This window comes from Triticum urartu, chromosome 7A (genome assembly GCF_056163025.1).
Source record: "Triticum urartu cultivar PI428250 chromosome 7A, HENAU_Tu73, whole genome shotgun sequence".
In the NCBI taxonomy this organism is placed as follows: domain Eukaryota; kingdom Viridiplantae; phylum Streptophyta; class Magnoliopsida; order Poales; family Poaceae; genus Triticum; species Triticum urartu.
Window position 1 is genome coordinate 524,185,830 of NC_141879.1, and position 25,556 is coordinate 524,211,385.

The 25,556-nt window shown below is 41.5% G+C and overlaps 2 protein-coding genes across 3 annotated transcripts; both read left to right on the forward strand.

The window, feature by feature from the left end:
• The first annotated feature begins 2,290 nt into the window (after positions 1-2,290).
• LOC125518010 (DEAD-box ATP-dependent RNA helicase 31) lies at positions 2,291-10,048 on the forward strand. Of its 2 annotated transcripts, XM_048682974.2 has the most exons (11): positions 2,291-3,910; positions 5,385-5,491; positions 7,312-7,367; positions 7,464-7,688; positions 7,770-7,976; positions 8,048-8,134; positions 8,218-8,313; positions 8,388-8,603; positions 8,789-8,971; positions 9,443-9,682; positions 9,796-10,048. In XM_048682974.2, the coding sequence occupies exons 1-10, from the start codon at positions 2,382-2,384 to the stop codon at positions 9,668-9,670; spliced, it is 2,934 nt and encodes a 977-aa protein (XP_048538931.1). In that variant the 5' UTR covers positions 2,291-2,381; the 3' UTR covers positions 9,671-9,682; positions 9,796-10,048. The 2 variants fall into 2 exon arrangements, with proteins under 2 accessions (XP_048538931.1, XP_048538930.1); XM_048682973.2 differs by having other exon boundaries at positions 9,443-10,048.
• Positions 10,049-12,356: 2,308 nt separating this feature from the next.
• On the forward strand, positions 12,357-19,389 carry LOC125523303 (abscisic acid receptor PYL3-like). Its single transcript, XM_048688351.2, has 3 exons — positions 12,357-12,608; positions 17,626-17,841; positions 18,918-19,389. Exons 1-3 carry the CDS (start codon positions 12,435-12,437, stop codon positions 19,119-19,121), a joined length of 594 nt encoding a protein of 197 aa, XP_048544308.1. The 5' UTR covers positions 12,357-12,434; the 3' UTR covers positions 19,122-19,389.
• The last annotated feature ends 6,167 nt before the right edge of the window (positions 19,390-25,556 follow it).

The window sequence follows — 25,556 nt, forward strand, 5'->3', positions numbered from 1 at the left end:
CCTGTTGCTGCAAGATGGTGGTTTCCAGAAGATGCTAGTCTTCGATAGGCTAGGCTTTCCCCTTCTCTTCTGGCATTATGCAGTCCAGTCCACAGATACAACCAATTTCATTGATACCAATGCATATGTAGTGTAGATCCTTGCTTGCGAGTACTTTGGATGAGTACTCACGGTTGCTTTGCTACCTCTTTTTCTCCCATACCCGATTGTTGCGACTAGATGACGGATCCCAGGAGTCAGACGACGCCACTGATGACTACTACTACCCCGAAGGTGCCTACTACTACGTGAAGACCGCTGACGACCAGGAGTAGTTAGGAGGCTCCCAGGCAGGAGACCTTGCCTTTTTGATCGATGTTGTTTTTGTGCTAGCCTTCTTAAGGCAAACTTGTCTAACTCATGTCTGTACTCAGATATTGTTGCTTCCGCTGACTCTTGTGTATTCGAGCTTATGTATTCGAGCCCTCGAGGCCCCTGGCTTGTAATATAAAGCTTGTATTATTTTAATTTGTGTCTAGAGTTGTGTTGTGATATCTTCCCATGAGTCCTTGATCTTGATCGTACACATTTGCGTGTATGATTAGTGTACGATTGAATCGAGGGCATCACAGTCCGACCTATTAGACATGGGCCGGACTGATTGGCTGTGAAGATACAAAGACCGAAGACTCTAGCCGTGTCCGGATGGGACTCTCCTTGACGTGGAAGACAAGCTTGGCGTCCGAATATGAAGATTCCTTTCTCTGTAACCGACCTTATGTAACCCTAGATCCCTCCGGTGTCTATATAAATAGGAGGGCTAGGTCCGTAGACATATATCGTCATAATCATAGCCAGACAGGCTAGACTTCTAGGGTTTAGCCATTACGATCTCGTGTTAGATTAATTCTTGTAATACTCATATTCATTAAGATAAATCAAGTAGGAAGTAGGGTATTACCTCCATAGAGAGGACCCGAACCTGGGTAAACATTGTGTCCCCTGTCTCCTGTTACAATCAACCTCAGACGTATAGTTCGGGACCCCTTATCCGAGATCCGCCGGTTTTGACATCGACACCCACGTCGATATTTTCGCCGATGCGCCCCCAAACGGCGCTATTTTCAGGCCTCTGGGGGGCCGAACAGCTGGAGATGCTCTTACGCAGTGGCTGAGGCAATGGGGACTCGTAGGAGCCATGGTTGATGCCCTCCCCTCCCACATTTGTGCATGTTTTTTCTTCCTTTTTTTTGCATTACCCTCATAGGGTTTTTTAAAAAAAATATTATTTGTACAATTTGTCAGTTCTTATAAAAATTGATTAATTTCGTTCCTGGTATTTGATTTTTGGCTCTCTGCCACTAGTCGTTTTGTATATAGGACTTATTTCTTTAAACTGACAACTGGACAACCAAATTATGAGATTTGTCCCAAATTTGAGGCACCATATACATCTAAAATGTTAGTTTTAGAGACGTGAAATTCTTTTGTGATGCATTGCTCTGGCTTTGAGACTCCAACTTAAACGGGAATTGGAGGTGGCCGAGCTATGCAACTTTCTCTCGTTTCTTCCACTAACCCGACCTAAGGCAAACTTTCTCCTTCAGACTTCACCGATGAACCCTTCCTCTACATGCCGCTCCGACGCTCGGGTGGCGGGGAGGAGAATTTTGGTGCCTTCACTTCAATTAGTAGTTTAGATTAGGATTTTTAGCCCTCGTAGGTGTGATCGGGCGGATGATGACGCTTCTTCTTCGAGTTTGTCTTTCGAACTTCAATCCTCCATGAGTTCGTCTGTTTGAACGTAGTCGATGGAGACCCGATGTGGATTCTTGCCGTCTCTTTTGTGGTGGTGAGATTAGGTTTCTCATCATGTGACGAGATTTGGTGATATGTGTTTCAGATCTATGCAAGGGTTCAATGACGACGACTGCGGCCCAGGGCGCTGGTTCTTATGGGACTTCCTGACTGTCATCGACAAGGTCTAGCTGGTTCAGATAAGGGAGCGGCGATAATGGCACGTTGGCGGCTCATTTTGACGATAGTAGTGACCGTTTGGTGGTTTCGAAATCTTGATACAAGTAATTTTTATCATATTTGACATTCTTTGCACTTGGACTTTTATAATAGATCTTATTATCTTTTATTTAATTAAAAAAACGAGAATAGGGAATTTGTCCGTGAGAGGAGATCCTCCCTCAGATCTCTCTGGAAATGAATTTCTTCGTATCTGAAAATCGGACGGCCACGAGAGTTCACCGAAAATCAACTGCAACTTGCTCAGTGAATCTCTGATCAGCATTCCCTCTTCAGAGCCTGAACCTAAAGCCTCCCCAAAATGCCATAAGCCCCGAGACGCCGCCGTCTCCCTTAAACCCTAAACTCAACCCCGCATCTCCGCCATGCGAGGCCGCCACCACCTGCTTGGCTTCCTCCGCCGCGCCGCGGCAGGCTCCTTCTCCGCGGCCCGCCGTGCTGATTCTCTCTCCCTCCCACACCCCATCCCGCCTGGAAATGGCGCCGCCGTTCCCATCAGCACCCGCTTCCTCTCCTCGCGCACTGGCGGCGCCGCGCGGAGCCTAATCGAGGACGAGGCCGACCTCAGCGACTGGGTCAGCGACATCAAGGCCGACTCCTTCAACCTTGGCCTTAGCAGCGGCGACGAGCGCGAGGCCTCCACCCGCAAACCCACTGCCTCCAGGGGAGGCCGAAGAGGGAGGGATTCGGGGGGACCGCCGACGAGGTCGAGGTTTGATGGTGGTGAGTTCGGCGGAGAGAGACGCGGCGGGGATTTTGGCGGTGATATGCGTGGTGGTCGGTTCGGCGGCGATAGTCGCGGTGGTCGGTTCGGCGGCGATAGTCGCGGTGGTCGGTTCGGCGGCGATAGTCGTGGTGGTCGGTTTGGTGGCGACAGGCGTGGTGGTCGATTCGGCAGCGATAGTCGTGGTGGTCGGTTCGGGGGCGATAGGCCTGGCTCTGATCGGAGGGGGAGGGTGGTGAGTTCTGATCTCAGTGATGATGGTGAATCTGGGTTTGGTTCTGCGAGGGGAAGGCGAGGGCGGGGCGGGATGTCTTCGGGGTTTTCACAGAGAGGAGGGAGGGGAGGTGATTTTGGTGATGAGGCTGGGTTTCGGTCTTCGAGGGGTCAGCGTGGCCGGGGCGGGAGGGCATCGGGTGTGTCACAAAGGGGAGGGAGGTATGGTGATTTGGATGATGAAGAATCTGGGTTTGGGTCTCCCAGGGGAAGACAAGGTCGTGGTGGGAGGACAGCAGATTTGTCAGGTAGAGGACGCAGGGGAAGCGATCTGGATGACGAGGAGGATGACAGCGGTGAAGAAGTTGGTTTTGGGTCTCCCAGGGGAAGACGAGGCCGTGGTGGAAGGGCATCAGGTTTGTCAAGCAGAGGAGGCAGGGGAAGCGATCTGGATGATGAAGAGGATGACAGTGGTGAAGAAGTTGGTTTTGGGTCTCCCAGGGGAATTCGTGGCCGTGGTGGAAGGATGTCAAGTTTGTCACGCAGAGGAGGTACGGAAAGTGATTTGGATGACGACGACGACGACGACGATGATGATGCAATTGAGTTTGGAGCTTCTGGTGGAAGGCATAATCGTGGTGGGAGAGCAGAGAAGATGGGGAGTTTGGGATCACGTAGAGGAGGTAAAGTCAGGGATGTGGATTTTGGTGATCGACGGTCAAAGGGTCGGAAAATGTCTGATTTTGGTTCATCAGAGGATGATAGTGAGTCAGGGGAAGTTGATGAGGATGATGGGCCATCAGGTTTTGAGGATGGTCTCTCTGGTGATGATTCTGGCCAGGAGGATTTAGTGAACAGTGCAGCTAAGAAATCTGTCTCTTCTGAGTCAGTTGAACAGGAGACTGTACTGGGCACAAGAGATAATAGAGGTGCTGATTCGTATTTGAGTCAGAGAAGGTAGCTCTTGCTCAACCTTTCTCTAATTCACAATAAATATATCCTGCCATTGTTATGGAATGTTTCTGTATGTGTTGTACTTTGTTTTCTTTTCTCTATGGCGACTAGTTAGATTGTTACTTTGTGATCATATATCCGTGCATAGGATAGATATATGTTAGGTCATGCATATATTTGAGTTGTGAAGCGCGTGAATGACTGCTTGCTATCTCGGGTCTTTTTTATTCACTTTTGCGATATTTGCCTAAATGTTAGTTCAACAAATAGCATCACTTTCATCCCAATTAACACTATACTTACTTATCATATGCAAAGTTAATAAGAACTTCTATAGTTGCCTCCAACTTGGCCGCAAAGCCTCCTATCCTTGGAAGTGCAAACAGATATTTAGTATTTGCCTGTGGTTTGGTCTGTTTTCATCATAGTGTAACAGGTTCCATGATCCTTGAATGTGGGGTGGGTTATTAGAAACTTCAGTATTGTTCTATCCTCAATTCTGATCAATTCCAGGACCTTAGGCCAGTGAAGAAAATGTATCTTGTTCATAGTCACACACTACTAGAAACTATTACTGACTACTATCCAAGTATCATTATCTTAATCAGGATTGATTTCATCTAGATGCATTAGTTGGCTTTTGTATTGAAAGTTATCCTTAATTCTAATAAATTTTAGGACCTTAGGCCAGTGAAGAAAATATATCTTGTTCAGAGTCATGCTCTACTAGAAACTGTTACTGACTACTCCCTCTGTTCCAAATTACTCGTCGCAGAAATGGATGTATCTAGAACTAAAATACATCTAGATACATCCATACCTGCGACAAGTAATTTGGAACGGAGGGAGTACTATCCAAGTATCACTATCTTCTTAATGACTAACTTAATCAGGATTGATTTCATCTAGCTGCATTAGTTGGCTTTTGTACTGGAAGTGCACAAAGGATGCACATTTTAAATCATGATGACCTGTCAATAACAATCCACTTACTTGCAGCAGTGAATGGAGGCAGTGTCTATTTTCTCAACCATACCATAATTTAAGTTGCTTAATGATTCTTATCTTAGTTTTGAAGCTGTTATTTTGTGACCCCACCATGTGACGAGGAAAATATATGACATTTGTAGCCTAGTGTTGAGGGCAACAAATTGTTCTATTGCTAAATTAGCTGATTCTTATTACTGCTGGTGCAGCAATTTTTGTATATTAAAATAGAACTTGGTATAATTATGTTTGCTCAATGTCTCTGCAGCTTGTGATACCCTGGTCTATGAAATGACATGTTTCATGGAAACTATAGTCAGCCATGTGCGATGATTATGGGCGTATTGTTTTGGCTTATTACGTCCTTATGATCTCTAATTGGCCATCTGCATTCTTTCCAAATAGTTGCAGACATGTATTGAGATTTAAGAGCAACCTTTTAATCTCTAATGCCCTATCCTGTTGGATCTTCTTTTGTTTTACATCACAGGTTTGATGAATGTTCTCTCTCTCCCGCGACATTAAAAGGTGTTAAAGCTGCTGGGTATGAACGGATGACTGCAGTTCAGGAGGCCACGCTTCCTATTATACTTAAAGGTTAACACCGTGCTGTTTGTATACGTGGACAGTTATGATTTTACTTTATGGTATGCATATCTTTCCTTGTTAGGACTCACAGGCTATACAAAGGGACGAACATTATCCATTACCACTCTCCTTCTAGGCATTTTATCTTTTCATTTTCCAAAATATACCCCCACAACTCCCATTTTCTAAAAATCTCTTCCACCGTTCCTTGGTTAACCCTTTTCATTTTACTGGGCCCATGATGTCTAAAGGCTACCTATTATTCACTTAGTTGGCTTCATTTCCTTCCCTTATCTTCACATGCATTTTTGCACTACTCACCGATGCCACTTCCTTTGTTTTGATGGACTTGAAGAGCTGAGGTGGCGAACAAAAATAAGTAACTGCTTCACGATGTCCAATGGCCCATGTTTTGGTTACTCAAATATTTAGCAGGTTAACTTCGATAACTGACAGGAGGAATAGGGTATTAGACCATATTATATTGGAACTCATAAGGATTGTTCTGCTTGTAGTCATTTCTGTGTTATAAAAACACACCCTTACAGAAAAAATATGGAAGTGCGTTGACCCTGTATTTAATGATTATCGGGAAAGCTAAATTGAGAGATGATGAACACTTGTAGGGTGGAGAGCCAATTGATAGCCCACTCACCCCACCTCAACCTTCACCAACCACCACCCTCAGTTTTTTTATGTCTCGTCACTGCCACTGAGGCACAAAGGTATTGTGGACAGAACAAGGAATTGGGGATCAGTGAAGGAGAAGATGCTGGGGGGAGAGAACACAAAAATACCTCTATATTAACCAATACTTAGTTTACAGTACCCCTCTTGAAAACCTTTCTGTTTATAGCTCCACACATCCAACAGTCACACAGCTCAGCTATCTTATTAAACAGAACATGCCCAAAAACTCAGTACATAGATAGCATTGCCCATATGCACACTCACCACAACACTCACCACAGCTTCATTCACTTCTGCTTCATGCTCTTCAGTCTTGCCAACATAGTTTTCTTTTCAAGGAAAAAGCACAATATTCTGGAGTTGTGACTAATGAGCATGCATGAGTGAATTGTTCATCTCCTTTATAGGTCACTTATACCGAATCTCCTTACTGTATGCAAAAATCAACACGCAACAATTAATATTAAAACACATCAGTGGAATTGACCATATGGCCTTATAGTGATGATACTTCCCATAGTTTCTCAGTAGCTATATAAGTAGTCAAGAATTCGTCCAATTAACCAGTTCACTTGCCGATTAATCCCTACCCATAGGGTCACTGAGTAGCCGATAAACTGATAAATCATCCAATCAATTGATTAATTGGCCGATTAACTTGCCAATTAGCCTATTAATCCCCTACTCGCCAGCGAACCGAGCAGCTACTGGTTAACGATTTCCTGAACAGCCTATAACTATAAGGTCTATACAAGCTTCAGAAAACATAAACTATGTATAGGTTCCTGAAATTTTGAGTAATAATCTTTCAGCTGGCTTTAACAGCCTATGTATAAATTCTTGAATTACAACAATTAGTTATGAGCTTTCTGATTAAAAATATAACTGAAACAACCTCACTGAACTTGGACATTGAAGATGGACTTGGTGTGTTTGTGCTGCAAATAATTGTTTTGACAGAAGTATTACTATGGCACAAGAAACACGATGCGAACCTTTAGTTGATTTGAAGGGAGGACAACCTGGACAATATTTAATTCTGAACTGTGCCTTGTTTGGCTATACACAACTGTGAAAATATCATAACTTAAATTGCATCTTAGTCATTGCTGACAAACTAACAAACCTTTTCTCTGCAGGGAAGGATGTCCTGGCCAAAGCAAGGACAGGAACCGGAAAAACTGTGGCATTCTTGGTGAATACCCTGCTTGAGTATTGATATTTTTCTTGTATTTAATTATTTAGGGCTTCATTCGATCTCAATTTATAATTCACCATTGTTTATGTTCAGCTTCCAGCCATTGAAGTTGTCTCCAAATTGCCCCCTCATGACCATGATAAAAAAAGACCACCTATTAGTGTTATTGTTGTGTGCCCGACACGTGAGCTTGCTGATCAGGCTGCTGCAGAGGCTAACAAACTTCTTAAATTCCATCCATCAATTGGAGTACAACTTGTAATTGGTGGCACTAGGATGGCTCTTGAGCAGAAACGCATGCACACAAACCCTTGCCAGGTGATTGGAAATAGCTCGCTGAATAATCCTTGCTCTTCCTATGGTCACATGTCATGATCTGAAAGTAATGCTAATATGCAGATTCTGGTAGCTACACCGGGAAGGCTTAAGGATCATATGGAGAACACACCAGGATTTGCTACTAGATTGATGGGCGTCAAATTCCTTATTCTTGATGAAGCTGACCGCTTGTTAGATATGGGGTTCCGAACTGATATCGAGAGAATAGTAGCTGCACTCCCCAAACAGCGCCAAACACTCCTATTTTCTGCTACAGTTCCAGATGAGGTATACTGAGTAAACCCACTCAAGCAATCAGTTTATTTGGTCAACATATACTGAATTTGTACTAATTCTAGGTTCGTCAAGTATGTCATGTTGCCATGAAAAGAGATCTTGAATTTGTCAACACTGTTCAAGAAGGAAGTGAGGAAACACATTCACAGGTATATTCTCAACCATGCACTTGTTAATTGCTTCAACTTTGCCTTTTATTATCCAACATGATGCTTACTATTACCATATTCAGGTGAAACAAATGCATTTGGTTGCGCCACTAGATAAACAATTCTCTATCCTATATGGTCTTTTAACAGACCATATTTCGGAAAATGTTGACTACAAGGTAATTTAATTGTTGACTTTGCAGTGTCTTCTCTAGTCACTACTATACACAGATTTATGACAAGACAAATGCAGGTGATTGTGTTTTGTACAACAGCAAAAGTAACAAGTCTTGTTGCTGAACTCCTGTCTGAACTGAAGTTGAACGTACGTGAGATCCACTCCAGAAAGCCACAAAGTTACAGAACCAGGATATCAAAAGAATTTAAGGAATCAAAGGGTCTTATTCTTGTTAGCTCTGATGTATCTGCTAGGGGTGTTGATTATCCTAATGTCACACTAGTTCTGCAGGTAACCAACCTCTTGTATTGTAGATAATAATTTTCTTTTCTATTTGCTCTTTACAACCACTCAGAAAGATATCTTCCACATGCAACTATAAATAATTAGTTGTAACTAAATATGAACATGCTTATCTTTGTGTCCTTAAGCATGTTGTTATAAATCGGAGTGAACTGATATGATGGTCATTGCAGTTGGGTGTTCCGAGTGACAGGGAGCAATATATCCACCGTCTTGGTAGAACTGGCCGCAAAGGTAATGAGGGGAGCGGAGTCTTATTGTTGGCACCATGGGAAGAATACTTCTTGAGAAGTATCAAAGATTTGCCTATTACAGAGGCAACACTACCACTAATTGATCTGGACACTAAACGGAAGGTACAGTAGCTCCTTTACCAGTGCACAACTTATTGTTGGTGTTTTGACATGCAAAATAGCAATGGACATATGGATGAAGAAAATGGCACTATCTGAAGAAGTGTTAGACCCTTCTTTGATTCAGGATTTGGCTTGTTCTGATCGTTTTCCGGTTGTTTTTTTTTTCCCTCTGTTGACGTTTTCGCAAATATCTGTCTAGTTAATCTTACATCACATTAGCCATGAATATGTAGAAGTAGCAAAATGAACGAATGTTTGGAAAGCCATCACAATATTTTTAAGGCACACAATAGGATGAAACAACGAAATAGGTAGAAATGTTTTTTTGTAAGCGCAACTGTGGAGGGCAGTAGCAAAATGAACCTACTTTAGAAAGTCATCTGCATGGAATGTTGTCATTAATTTATTTAAAATATTCGATGAGTTCAATGTGTCATAATGCTATGTTGCACATTTTTATTTTTGTTTTAGGTTGAGAAAGCTCTTGCACATGTGGAGGTGAAAGATAAGGAATCTGCGTATCAAGCATGGCTTGGTTACTATAATTCGAATAAGCAAATCGGCCGTGATAAGTACCAGCTTGTATCGCTGGCTAATGAGTTCAGTAGAAGTCTGGGGCTCAACAATCCTCCAGCACTGACTAAGCTTATCCTTAAAAAGATGGGGCTGAGCAACATTCCAGGTCTACGGTCAAAATAATCTTCCATCAAAGTGAGTGTCCTTGAATCTACGGTTGGGGTGCCGACAATATGCTACTCCATATTGGTACCTGTGTTTCGAGTGAGTAATCAAGCTGTGCATTGATAACAAGTTGTCTCATACAGATACAGGTCATGCCTGCAGTACAACGAGCTTCCACATTACTTGTTTTCAGTCTTTCATTGTAAGATGAAAACACACCTTAAATGCATGCCCCTACAAGTATTTGCTGTGTTGCATATCCTGGACAACAGTTTGACTACGGTGACGCCATTAGCAATTTCACCAGGCATATGGGAAACAGTATCAGAGTTATTGGCCCTTGACTTGATCTGGTGGTTCTGTCCCCTTAATATTTAGAGTTCTTTTTCAGTTTCAGTTCGGCAATTTCTTGTACTTGGCGCCGCCGCCAAGATGAATGTTTCCTAGTTCACAAATTCAGTATAGTACTCCCTCCGTCCGAAAAAGCTTGTCTCTTAAATGGATGAATCTAGCACCAAGTTAGTGTTAGATACATCCATTTGAAAGACAAGGTTGGGACAAGCTTTTTCGAACGGAGGGAGTATTAAAGGAACAAAGTAGTTTCTCTACACAATATTCAGGCTCATTAGATAACTAAATACCACTCCTGATCCCATATATGCGATTTAACTTGCAGTCCCAAATATGCAACCTCGTACATTTGGCAGACACCTTTGGTCGTACCAGAATTTGGTTGACCTATCCTTCTGCATACACGCACTTGCGTTTGTTGAACTGATGTAGTATGAATTTCGTCTCAGTTCTATAAATTTTCCAATGTCTGTTAATATCATATTTGCCTGACAAATCTTTGTGATCCAGTTCCCTAAGTTCGATTGTATTTACATTGGCCATCTTTATTTGGGAACAGCGGGGAGTGTGTTAGTCGATTGGCACATCATTTAGAGAAGAGAAACGATTTGACAATCCCATGTAAGGGCCTGTTTGGGACTACTTCGCTTCACCAAAATCAGTTTCACTCAACCAAATCCTCTTTGAAGCAGTTTCATACAGAAGTTGTAGCACTACCTTTAAGAATGTTTGGCTTCTATGTAGTTCTAGCTTCAAGAATGGGAAATTTGGTGGAAAAGGTCTATTTGATTGAATGAGGGGAGAGAAACGAAGGGGTATCCACTTACCGGTGCCAGTGGTGGGTAATTTTTCCCCAACTCCAGCTTTTAGAGTTTTTTGAAGCACCCCCTCAAGAGCTTCATTAAAAACTGGGAGTTGTACCCTAGATTTTAGTTTTTTGCGGAGCGGCATACCGTGGAGTTATCTTGTTTGGCTTGTGTTTTTTGGAGCAGAGTTGAATTTAAGGAGCAGAGCAGTCCCAAACAGGCTTTAAGTTTAGCTTCAATATTGCATTGAAATGTGAAGTCATGCCACCCGTACTGAGTTTGAATTACCAGTAACCTTGTGATTGTGGCGGACACCTAATTGCGATCATTTTTTCGAGATGAGCAGCAACTTGTAGATTAACTAAAAAATAGTGTGCATCTTTAGTAAAGCTTTTAGTTCAATAGCATGTTGTATTTTGACAAAAAATCTCAAATCTTGGGTCATCTCTCCTGCCTTGGTTCCTGAATAAAAGTACACCTCTTGATGGAAATCTGAATAACTAAAAAATAGTGTGCATCTTTGGTAAAGCTTTTAGTTCAATAGCATGTTGTATTTCGACAAAAAATCTCAAATCTTGGGTCATCTCTTCTGGCTTGGGGCTTGGGTCTTGTACACCTCTTGATGGAAATCTGACTAACTGAGCACATCACAAGACCCGACAGAAACACGCCGCACTGATGATTTTTTAAAATTCATGAGCTTTTTTCTGAGACTGATGATTTTTTCTTCAAAAACTATGATTATTTTCTAAAAATCAATGATTTTTTTAAAAACTGTATAAGCTTTTTGAAAAACTGATGAACTTTTTCCAAAAGTGATGGTTTTTTCAAAATCAATGAACTTTTTTTTTCAAATTTGATGAACTTTTTTCGAAATCAATGAACCTTTTTTTTTCCAAAATCGATGAACTTATTTTCAAATTTGTGAACTTCTTCCAATTCGATGTTTTTTCAGAATCCATGAATTTTTCTCAATTCACATTTTTTTTGAATTTTAGAGTTTTTTTTCAGATTCATTTTTTTGTTTTTTTGCAAAAGCCAATGGTTGACTGGTCAACTGTTGACCGATGAATCGAACGCGCCAAGGCGAGGTACTGCGCGACGGTGGAGTGGGCCGACCCATTTTCTGTAGCTAGTGGGCGCCAGGACTTCTAGCCGGCGCATAAGGCGCCGTCTAGGAGCTTCCGGTGGGCTCTTTTGTCTTTGGCCTGACTGCCATGCTTGGTAGATCAACACGGCAATTTTTTTCGTCTCTGTAAACATTTGAATGACTTAATAAAGTTTTATGAGGTTGCCTAAAAAAGGTAATCAAACTTTTTTGCCTCAACGGAAAAAAAGCTAATTAGACTCTTGCTTACACACAATCAAAAGGCAAACCTCCATGAGAGGGTCGCTACTGATATTCAGTAGTAGTAACGGACTCGCAACCACATGGCGTATGTGGCGAGTAATCTAAAAATAAACAATGTCTAGAAAACATAAATGCAAAGGACCACCTAAAAAAAGTACTAACGGACATCATACATTTACACGGCAAGACACCACCTCCTCGTTATAAGGGCACAATTTCTAGCTCATCTTCAATCCCCTAGTTAAGAGTACTATACACAGGAGGGAGAGTGAAGATGGATGGCGGAAGCAGCGGTGTGGGCGCAGATGGGATCTGGAGGCCATGGGACGAGCACACCGTGCTCCGCCCGGAGGAGATGGAGTACGTGCGGCGGTTCCACCAACACGTGCCAGGCGCCAACCAATGCACCTCCTTCATCGCCAAGCACATCAAGGCGCCCCTCCAAACCGTAAGAAACATATGCCTACCTCTCAAGTTATACATCGTTCGTGCATGCGTCGTATGCCATCTAAAACCAAATTTGTCATAAAAAAGGTTCTTGATAGTTGCCGGTTTCTGATTTTGATTGGCACCGAAGTCTAAGAAATATATTAATCAACACGCGGATGCACTTTGAGTCTAATCGCGTGACCTATATGGGGTGAGCGTAGGAGTTTGTGGTCGTTTTTGTTTTGCTTTCTCCATTCAAAATTTTTGTTTCTACATATTTTTTGTTTTCTAAGAGTGTTGACCGAATTAACTCAGAAATTATAGGAACCGATGATTCTGTTCAATCCCTAAGTTAGACAAAAGTGACTGATTAGTTTTTTTAGTTGGAGTGAACCATTAGATTTAAGAAAGAAGAAAACAAAGGTCGCGGGGGGATTCGCGTGGGGATGAAGATGCATATGGCTCGCATATGCAATGGGAAGGTCGACTACCATGCTTGATGGGAAGGGAGATGAGGTCAGGAAATTAGGTCGAGAGTGCCATGGTGTTGGACAAATCACGGGCGATGGGGTGTGGTAGGGGTGGGGGGAGGAGTTAGCAAAGATGATGAACTTGTGCACGGTAGGATTTTAGGAGTAGCCAAAGTGGCACACGTCTGACGAGTTTGCCAGCAAGCAACACACTGTCTACCGCTTCCTGCCAGATAAGGATGTTGTGGGGGCTCGGGCGACAGATGTGACCAATTAGGCATGTTTTATTTGTTGCCTAGTTATAGGGTATATGCAAGGGTTGGGAAGTTGGATGTATTTGGTCCATTTCGTTAACCTGAATCATTTTCATTGTTCAGACGCGTTTTAGGCACCAAAATAAAAATGAATTAACTTTACCATTTGTTTTTTTTGGTTTGGTTTACGGTTTTATGCTTATCCATTGTTAAGAGGGCCGAAATCATGCATGATCGGGGTGTTGAGTTAGAGAGCAGTGTTGTGGTATACACATCATAATTAGGAATGTTACACGCAACACAATAAAAAAACACCACCAAGATAAATAGATGCACACAAAAAATAACCTTGCGACAAATTGACGATGGCTTGCCAACTAGCACGTGCCAAGATAAGATTTTTTTAGCCACCCATGTACTAAGGAAATGATCTATGTCAAACCAATGCAAGCACATCATACACCACTAAATAAGGAAACACTATGGCAAGAAGACAATATTAGTAGAAAATAGTTATTGCCAGAAAAGAGTAGCGACAAACTGATGGTGGTGTGGCACATACTGTGAGATTAAAAAATCTGGACCATGGACTGAAATAACTTTGATTATTTTTCACATGTGATTTACACACCAAAAAGGAGAATGTATTAACCCTATATCTGTTTTGGTTTATAATTTCAACGTCCCATCCGTAGCTAAGAGGGTTGATATCTTGCACAACTAGAGTGAGTAGTAGCACATGTGGAAAATTGATAGTGCTATGGTATATGACAGATAATAAAGAACGTTACACATCATAAAATAAGGAAGGGACAATTACATTTCTGCCCCTAACTGGAACCCACTACTCAAATTTACCCCTAATTTCAATGTGTGCTTAAATTTGCCCCTCTGCCGTTAGTTGCCCTTATAGAAATGCCCTTCTGCGCCGTTACCGTCCGGTCAAATAACTTTGACCATCTCGAAAAAAATAGTAAAAAAAATCTGAAATTTTGTGGGATTGAAGCTACTCATGTGCGCAAGGTGCGTGCAAATTTCCGTGCTATTTAGACATACCAGGAGCTCGTGGCAAAGGAAAACAATAAATCTGTACATCTTTGAATAGTAAATTAAAAAAATAGCAATAAAATTCAAAAACATATGAAATTTTTTGGCATCCAAGATGCTCGGGGGCACAAGGCGTGTGCAAAATTTTGTTATCAAATGACATGCGAGGAGCTCTCGCAAAAAAAACCAAAATAGTGTATTTTTTACAAGTTTTTTTCTGACACAAATTTTGTTTTTTTCTCCACGAGCTCGTACAATGTCCAAACACAAAAAAAATTTGCACACACCTTCCACACCTAAGCATCTTGGATTCCAAAAGAATTCATATTTTTTTGAATTTTTTTTGCTATTTTTTTGAATTTACGGTTCACACGCGTACATATTTACTGTTTTTTCTTCGCCACGAGCTCCTAGAATGTCCAAACAACATGAAAATTTGCACGCACCTTGCGAACCTGAGTACCTTCGATCCCACAAAATTTCAGATTTTTTTGACTTTTTTTGCTATTTTTTCGAGATGGTCAAAGCTGTTTGACCAGACGGTAACGGCGCAGAAGGGCATTTCTATAAGGGCAACTAACGGCAGAGGGGCAAATTTGAGCACACATTGAAATTAGGGGCAAATTTGAGTAGTGGGTTCCAGTTAGGGGCAGAAATGAAATTGTCCCAATAAGGAAATACCCTAGCCATCGAGATAATAGGTGCATGCAAAAAACAACATCAGAACAAATTGGCAAAGGCTTACCGACGGGCACACACCACAATATAAGAACTTTAGCCACCAATGAACTAAGGAAACACTCTAGCTATACAGAAAAACTATATTGGTAGAGAAAAGATGTGACAAACTAATGTAGACATCGCACACTTAACTTAAGAAGGAAACACCCTATCAACAAGACAACAATGATAACAAGTAATTATTGCTAGAAAGGAGTCGGAGTGAACTAGTGGTGGCATGAAACATGTCATGAAAGAAGGAAACTCTCTAGCCACCCATGGAGCAAGGGCATGTACAATTGTACTATCTTAGCGATGCCTCATATGATAATTGGTGAGAGAGAGAGAGAGAGAGAGAGAGAGAGAGAGAGAGAAAGAGAGAGAGGTGTTTCTCTTAGCTCAGAAATCATCTCTTAATAAGAAAGGTAAGATATTTGCCTACAATCTACGAGATGTATTCTCCTATTCATATGTTTTCTAGTTAACTTTTAATCACATCATAATATTTAGGATCTATAAAAATTAATAGCACCATAGCACTAAGACATAATCTATCTTATACTATGCTTTTTTTGGCTTCTCTAATTCATGTGTACTATATAAAAAAAGAACACGTTATCAACCATTGTACATGCCTCTAAGGGAACATTTAAGTCACCATGATAATGCCTCTATAGGACACTGCAAAAAAAAAAGATAATGGCTCTATAGGAAAAATATACCAATTTTTTATGGTAAAGTGACAGTCCCTCCCATACATGATGGAGTAAGGAAACACCAATAGCCACCTACATAACTGGTAATGCTCTTGCTGCCAAGCAAATAGTTGTACAAAGCTAGTTACTGTTGTTCGTAAAAAAGCTAGTTACGGTTAGAACAATATGGTGTCGAACTAATGATGAGGCACACCATGGAATAAGGGAACTTTTGTGCCACCCACATAACAAGGAAACACTCTAGCTCCATCCGAGTTCTCAAGCACCCATTGAGCTCCTGAGCTACTGAGTTTTATTTCCACCACTGTCATGGTGTACGGTTTCTCTCCTAGTCACAAGTGCCCCTTCCTGTTTTTAGGCGTTCTTTGTTTTGATTGCGGAGTGGGGTTTCAATTTTTTTTGTGTGGGTTTGAAAATACCTTCTGTGTGGTTTGATTGTTAGTTGGGTGAATCTGGACAGTTTGAGTATATACCTCGTGGTGATTGGAACACATTTAAAATTTTATTTTGTATAATTTTGAGCTCATCGATAGCTTGGGAAAATAGGGAACATAAATCTTCAAATGGCAATAAACTTTTCTATACCAGCATCTAAATTGCATTAACATTTTACATATTTAGAGTATGAGTGCAGCGTTTTTGCTCCCGGGCTCAGCTGCACCCGCGCTGACGAAAAAAATCAAAACAAATACTAGAAAAATTCAAAAAATTCTAATTTTTTTGGGTGGTAGATAATTTGATGCGTGAGGTTCTCTGCAAATTACAACATATTTGGACATTTGAGTAGCTCTCCGCAAAAAAGACAAAATCGGAGTCTGTAAAAAAGTTAACTGTTCACGCACTGTTTTGACCCGATTTGTCTTTTTTTCTGATAGTTTCTCTGATATCCAAATGAGTTAAAATTTGGAGCGGACCTCACGCATCAAATTATCTACCACACAATTTTTTTTGGATTTTTTTGAATTTTTCTAGTATTTGTGTTGAATTTTTTTCTGACCGGGAGCAGATGAGTCTGGGCATCGATTTGGATTTTCGCATACTAGAGTGCAGCGTTTCTGCTCCCGGGCTCAGCTGCACCCGCGCCGACGAAAAAAATCAAAACAAATACTAGAAAAATTCAAAAAATTCCAAAATTTTACCATGATGACATGAACCCATGGCTCATTTAACAAATAAATTGATAATAATCTCTACTACTATGGTTGCATAAACTAAAATATTAAGAAGCTTTTAAGAAAAAAATCCACATTTGTTTTGATTAGTACACAGTTGCGACACCCGTTCACAATACTTGTAATTTAATAAAGTATTATTTATAGCATAATACATATTATTTATAATTAGTATGGCTTAACAATAAACTAGTGTGACCATAATTATTTTCCCAGCAAAATGAAATTGCACTCTCGTTTGGATTGGCAACTTCTCATATGATTTTTTTACCATATCATTGTCTTGACTTGATAAAGTATTAGCAATGGAGCCATTCTTTAGTATATCACATCCACTCTTATTAACATAGTTCTCTCATGTAACAATAGATACCTTTTAGTCTACCAAAACAATCTAAAGGACATAGGAGTTTAGCAAAAGAAATGTTTTAACCTGTTAGCAATATTCAAATAAAATGATTATATTTTAGTTTCACCTTTATCACACTAAAGTGCTTGAGAACGTGAAGCATTTTATGTGGATGATATGTTGCTAATGCATATGAAATAACATTTAACTTAATGCCTTAATTGTACACATTATGTCAAATCTACATACCGTGGAGCTTACTAATATCGATTCAATTAATGTCCTTTTGCGTGTTCATTACATGTTAGGTTTGGTCTGTTGTGAGGAGGTTTGACAAGCCACAAGTTTACAAGCGTTTTGTGGAAAACTGTGTGATGCAAGGGAACATTGAGCCAGGATGTGTTAGAGAGGTCACTCTCAAAAGTGGGTTGCCTGGTAAATGGAGCATCGAGAGATTGGAGCTACTCGATGACAATGAGCACATCCTTAGTGTCATGTTTATTGATGGTGATCATCCGCTGAAGGTATGTAATTAAATTTTGAGCCTCCAATGTATGTTTAATTTTTATATTCTATTATACAGTGGCCGATCTACCAACAAATATGTATCGTCACTTGTCAACTTTTTTTTGACATCTTGGGCCTTATAAACATACTAATATTCAGATGCTAAGATGCGGTACGACGAGACTGCAAACCAAGAGATATTTAGCAATACCCATTGTTATTGTAGTTTTTAATCACATGTTATAGTAGAATGAAAGATATTTAAACCTAAGAGTTGGCATTGTTTTGACAAAAATGTCTTGGATATAATTAGTTAATCTTGACATAATAAATGCCTAACACAAGTGAGCAGAAACCCATAGAATAATTAAAATTAAACCAATCCCTTGACTTCCAACTCATGCATGCCCATATATCTAGAAAGTTCTTTGCACAATATACCAAATTATATTACTGAAAGTTACAAATGAGAGACTAGCTAGCTCCACTCCATGTGATGAGAAATGTATAACTAATATACTTAGTATGAAATATTCCATATAGCAGTAAAAATGATACCAAATGCACAACTATATTTAAATAAATATTCACAATTCTTTTTAAATTAGCATCCAAGACATCTCTATCAAGGAAATAATATCATTTCTCATTGGAAGTCAATGGCATACAATTCGATTAGTTTATTTTACTAGTGTATGTTTACAATAAAATTCCAAAAAAATTATTACATAGATAATTTTCATTAGTTGTCTTCACATTTTATATCTAGACACTTTAGAAAAATGCTGGTTCACAATATTCAAATTAATGGTTAGAAACAAAACATAGCTAAGAAAGTAGATCACATAACACTTCCACACGTGAACCCACTCAGACCACATATATAACAATTTTAATGCACTTTCATATACATATCTCACACACACACACACATGTGTGTGTGTGTGTGTGTGTGTGTGTGTGTGTGTGTGAGTGAGTGAAGTATTATTTTATCAAGTACCCACATATTGGTAGTTGGAGCACGTTTGAGGTTAATTATTATGAGATTATTTTTCTAGGATACTAAAATCATGTCTTATTTTTATTTATCTAGAACTATTCATCTATTTTGACGGTCCACCATGAGGTCACTGATGGTCATCCGGGAGCACTGGTGATTGAGTCATTTGTGGTCGACATCCCAGAGGAGAACACCGAAAATGAGATCTTTTACCTTGTTGGGAACTTTCTCAAGTTTAACCACAAGTTGCTTGCTGATGTGTCAGAGGGACAAATCGATCGCCGTGCACTAAACTAATGGTCCCTTATTGGTCGGCTAATGACCAATCAATTAGCTTGCTCCACCCATGAAACTTCTCTATCAAATTGACCGAGTGCCCTACCTTTCGTCGTTGGATATTTTTAGAAATTAATTCGTACAATGTATGTGGAATATTGTCTGTTGAGTTTGGTCTCTTCATGTGCATGTTTATCAGGATTTTAAATTGAAGAATATGAATAAAGTACCTCTTCCATCATTCCGGGAGAAAATAAAGTTAATCAGAGACAATTGCTCGCTTCTTCTAGTTTGCTTGTTGAATTCAAAAAATATTCATTTGTTGTGCAATATGAACGGAAATGTCATGGCTAATGGGCGTGGGTCTATAAATTTTCCCTTTTATCATTTGAAGATATTTTCGGAATCAAAAATAATTTTATGTAAGAAACTAAAGGGCGCGTGCACACACACAAATCAATGGGATTAATATGCTACAATACTTATGGGACACTCGGTATCATAGATTACTAATGTTTTTAAATTCTTCCGTTTGATTAGTATTTTCATATTCATTTGAGTTGATACTTCTTTTGTCACGACTTGATCCCTCAATGGGGCCCAAATCTCTGCGCTTACTGTGTCAGTCTCTGGATCAATAGCTGACATGCACATTGGACGATGAAATACCGAGAATACATCATGTGTCAAGTATTACATTGTAGATCAAGTGCTTTACAATACACACCTACTTAGCTCGTGGGCTAGCTTACAATATAATCATGCAGCAGAGATATCATTCTAGTCTTGTGGTGTCCATGCACTCACAGTTAGAAGTTGAGTATAGCATTGTAACCCTACATCCTGCAACATGATACGTTGCAGCCACAAGGGTCAATACAAAATGTATTGGCAAGCTTCACCAGGTTTGGCTTGTTGGAAAAGGTAAACATGCAAGTGGTGCGGCTCGTTTTGCTTTGCGCGAAACAATTTCCCTACCTTTTTAGTAGTGACAGAATAATATTCTGAATAATATTCTGTTACTAGTGACAGAATAATATTCTGTTACCCCTCGGCCCTATAAGGGCGCGCCGCGCCTACAGCCTGCACCGCAGAAACTCCCCGACCCAGCCCCAACCTAACCCGCCTCCTACCGTCGGAGGCAGCCGTCGTGGGTGAGCGAGCGATGGCGGTAGCCAGAGCGAGGGAGCCCGCGGCGCCGTGACAGGTTGCTCCTCCACCGCCGGATCCGTGACCTACTTCGCCGCCTCCTCTCCTCTTCCGTGGATCTCGCCGTGAACAAGCGAGCGATAGCAGTAGCCTGAGCAAAGGGAGGCCTCGACGGCGTGGAGGGTCGCCGCCGGATCTGGCGACGCCGTGAAGGTGGTTACGCCTCCTCCCCACCAACCAAGCTCCATCCCTCGGGATCAATGGTGCCGCCTGTAAAACTCATCCCAAAACGCCGTCCCCACCAGCAAGAAGACCACGCCACCGTCAGTGAGCAGGACGACAGGTTTGTCGGCGTCCGTTTTTAGGTGATTCCTTCTTTCCCCTGCAAATCTTGATGAATTTCCGATTCGAGAAACTGTTGCTGTTGAATCTGATTAAGAAACAAAGGCTCAGTCCAATGCTCATGCGCGTGATTGTGTGAGAAAAAAACACGCTAGATTGCTCAGTTCAAACACTAGATGCGTGTGATGTCGCACTATAAGTTCATCTGTCCTACTTTAAAAAATCATATACCCCCGTGTTGTTCTGCAAGTTCTATGATGTAAAAGCAGATAGTACATCGCATATTCTTACATCAGTTCGTTGGGTCCTTGCCACTTGATACACAATTTTGATGTCGCGGTTACTATCAGTACCTCTATTGTGCTTGCATCAGTTTGAGTAAAAAAGACTTAAAGTTATGCATCAGTTCAGGTAGCTTAATAAGTTCATATAAAAGGTTAAACTACCACTGCAAGTTATATGTTGAGATTACTAATAATACATGCCATGTAGATGCATCAGTTCGAACGATGAAAAGACTGTTGTTGAAAAGATTAAATACACCTATTACACAGTAAGTTCAGTTATACATAAACTGGGAGTACTTCTAATGTAGATGCATCAATTCCAGTGGAAAACAAAAGACATGCACCAGTTTCATAGCTGCCAACTACTCCCAAGTTCAATGTTCAGGTTGCCAGCAGTGCCCCAAATGTGCATGCATCGGTTTTAGGGAAAAACATAAAAAACATGCATAAGTTCATTAACCCACAACGATGCATCACTGCTAAAAGTACATCAGTACATCAGCGCTCAACATGTCCATCCATCAGTTTGACTGAGAGTACATCAAGGAGAATAGACAATAAAGTTTAATAACGCCCAACGTTGCAAGTTCAACTTATACATTACCTTTAGTACATGACATGTTACCCATCAGTTGTAGGAAAAAAGGCAGAAAGATTAATCCCAAAACTATTGAATGTCATTGCAGAAACATGCAAGGCGGCACATGCAGGGAGGGTTTGATGATGAGCCAAGCAGATATGAGGCGCCGCCTGGTTGGGTAACACCAGAAATAGCCCCCAGATACTCCAACAATTCAGGCAGATTTCAAGCTACACCAGAATCATCAGAAGCATGGTATGGTTCTTCTCTGCAGCAAACGCCGCTTACCGGGAATACAATCTTTGCCACTGCCGGGGTGCAACAAGGTCCACAATGTCCCCAACAACAAATATTTTCCCTCCCTGGCGCATGCAGAAAGGCAAGGACACCCAGGCTTCCACCAATCGCTTCATCAACATCAATCATACGTGTTGCAAAAGCGGTTGCGACGGGAAGACTAGGGCAAAGAGATAGGAATGTTCACCACTCTAGCAGGGTGCAAAGTAGTAGATATGAGCCGTATAGATAGGAGCAACCTCACAACAAATCTGACCAAAGACGGCCGTACAATGAAAGACGGGGAGCTTCATCAACATTGCTCCCTCCAAGAGGTGCATTGCAGACTAAGGCATAGCCTAGTGGTGGGAAGGGGTTGATGCCTTCCCACCCACCCAGGTTCAAAGCATGGTACTTGCAATTTGGGTTTGTTGCACCAATTATACTTTAGGGGCCTCCCTTACAGTCTTTCTGTCGACGAGGATGACACCACCCGCGCCCATACACCAGGGTGAACAACAAACACCGAATGCAGTATAGAGCTATACACATGTAAGTATAATTTTAGAAAAAACATACAAGCATAGTCCATACCATAGTACTGTGACCACCCCATCTAACATTTTCATCACCATATTTTGTTTGCTCACTGTTGCGTGTAGCCCCCTACCATTGAAGCTTACGTTCTGCCAAGGCTAGAGATGCGGTTTGAAACTTTCAAAGAAGCAAATGACTTCTACAACATCTATGCAAAGCACACATGTTTTGCTGTCAGGGAAGGTTCTAAGGTTAACAACCGAGTCTACCTTTATTGTACGTGCTATGGAGTCTATGAATCGAAGTTTTTATATGCGAATAGCAGAGGAACAAGACCACTGCCAGGACTAACTGCAAGGCTAAAATGAGGATGAAGAAGGAAAAGGATGGAACACTTGTCGTAAAGGAGATATGATGGGAACATAACCACAGGCTAGTGGTCAGCCCCCAAATGCTTGTCTTCTTGCACTCCCACAAAAACTTTGACAACACAATCTTGGAGTACGTCAAGTACCTGTAGTTCAAAGGCATTGAGCATGAGTAAATCATGAGCATACTGGGTGGCGATGACCCCGGTGGCTACTTCATCGAAATGAACGCCAAAGACCCGATTAACGCATAAGTACAAACATGTTCTTCTCCCAGAACCCCCCCTCTTTTTTCCTCTGTCAATACAAACCAATTATGCAACGCCTGGCCTGATGCCAGCTCAACGTGCATTTTTCAATGACTGTTCGCTTTTAATGTAGGAAAGCAAAGAATTCAAGGATGGATGATGTGGACGATGTCCTAAATACTATCAACTTCTTTATGGAGATGAAAGCGATAAACAAGGAATTCTTCTACGACATACAACTTGATGAGCCCGATAGAGTGAAGAACATATTCTGGGCGAACGGAAGCTGCCGAGGGGCATACCAAGACTTTGGTGACTGCATGACCTTTGACACCACATATAAGAACAACAAGTACCATATGCCACTTGGGGTGTTTGTAGGTACTAACAACCACTTGCAGACTACATTCTTTGCTTTCGCCCTGATAAAAGATGAGGATGCAGATTCATTCAGGTGTCTGTTCAAAACATTTTTAAGGTGCATGAGAGGGAAGGCTCCTACATGCATATACTCACAGGTACCACCGCCAACCCCCCAAAAAGGAAAATAACATAGTAAAATGGTTGTGTCAGTTCTATTTGTATATATGCACTAGAATTCGCTGACCACTCCACGTCTCTTTTCTCATTACCAGACCAGTGCCCGGCAATGGCGTTGGTGATCCCAGATGTTTTTGGGAACACAGTACATAAGCTATGCCGCTGGCACATTATGAAGAAGTACAGGGAACACCTCGCGTACCTGTACAACCTCCATGAAACCTTTAAGGATGAATTCACATCAATCCTCAACTAGCCCCTCACGCTAACTGAGTTTGAGGCTGCCCGGAAAGCACCCATGGATAAGTAGAACCTCCATGATGATGCCACGATGGTGTCAATGTGGAACGAGCGCGAGAAATGGATATCATCTTACTTCAAAGAAATTTTCTGTGCCAAAATGACATCCACACAATGGAGTGAGAGCATGAACTATGTGCTCAAGAAGAACTTCGTAAATGAGAGATAGAACCTGCACTGGTTTGTCAGCCAAGTAAACACCTGCATCAAAACCAGGAGGCAGAAAGAGAACGAGGAGACAATGGGTAACCGGGTATAGCTCTATCACCTGTCGTAAGACAAGAATGTGCTTACTAAAGTAATTCTGTCTTACTTACACAAGTTTTTGCTGCGAGAAAACTAATAATTTGTTCATCACTCTTGCTTGTGCAGAAACAACAAAACACGCTGACCCTCTATTCAACACTCAGATGGCAAAGCTTTACTCACAAGGTGTGTACAACGAGATCAGAAAGAGGTTAAAACTAAGCACCCTCTTCACGGTGACGGAGACGGATGAGCCTACAAAGTACCTTGTGCGCTAGAACAAACCGCAAAAGCAGTTTGCGTGGTCTCAACACGCGTTCCAGGTGGTTGCAGACCCCGTGGGAGAAATATACGATTGCGAGTGCAAGCTGTGGACCACACAGGTGAGGACTAAAAAAAGATGTTACAGAATGTAGTATTTTTTTTACAAGTTTTTGTTCGACAGAAATGACAGGAAACATGCACCTCTTCCAAAAAACAGGTATTTTCTACCTGCATGTCCTATGCATGATGCATACAAATAAGGCTAACAATGTTTTGGAGAAATACATCCTCAGGAGATACACCAAACGCCCGAACATCCAGCCAACCTTCAACAAAAATGACTTGAGGACAGTAGCGTCAAACAAGGCCTTCCAATACTACATTGAAAGCGCACTGCTGCAACTGAACATGAGGGTGCACAGTAAAAGCTTGAGAAGCCAAGAGCAAATGGCGAGGTCACGGTCGTCATGGGAAGACTTGAACAAGAACTCATTGCCATGCTTTCTGCTAAAAATAGAGATGTCATGGATAACGAAGCAGAAAAAATTGAGGATGATGTCGCTACAATCTTATCTAAGATGAACCATCTAAGAGATATTGACACCTATGAAAACAAGGAGGAGCAACAACAACCAAAGCCTGCCCACGTGCACACTCAAGAGCAGCAGCATCCTCACGTGCAAGATCATGAGCTTGACGGTGTTGTAGGCGAACGACATGACAACAGGACATCCTACCAGCAGTAGCAAAGGGAAATTAAACCACCCATATTCTCATGCATAAAGGGGAGGAACGGTAAGACGCAAGCAGCGAAAGCAACAGCCAAAAAGCCGCCGCGCCCCATTAGACGCGTGGAATTCGGCTCGGACGACAAACCTCTCGGGATAAGGGCATGCAGATTCTGCAATGTGGTGACCAATCATAATTAGCACACATGCCCACACCGTGCAGATACTGTCAATGTCGACAAGCAAAAGCTGCAGAAGCAGATCGGAGCAACCCAGGTTTCTACCAATGGAGACGACACACATAATAGCTACACTTGCGGCAAGTGTGGGGGACCGACGGACATAATGCCCGCACATGCAAACTGGGCAAGGTCAATGGAGCTGAACAGAAATAGGGCAAGGTCTAGAGTTCCAAAAACTCAAAAGAAGAGGATGAAGAAGAAGAGTTTGACGAGAATGACGACTAATCAGATGAAGACAATGAAGATGACAGTATTGGGGACGAGGAACCTGAAACTAACGATGAAGCTGCCAAGGCTCAAGCAGGAAAGGACGCCAACAAGGGACAAAATTCGCAGCTAGCACTACAAA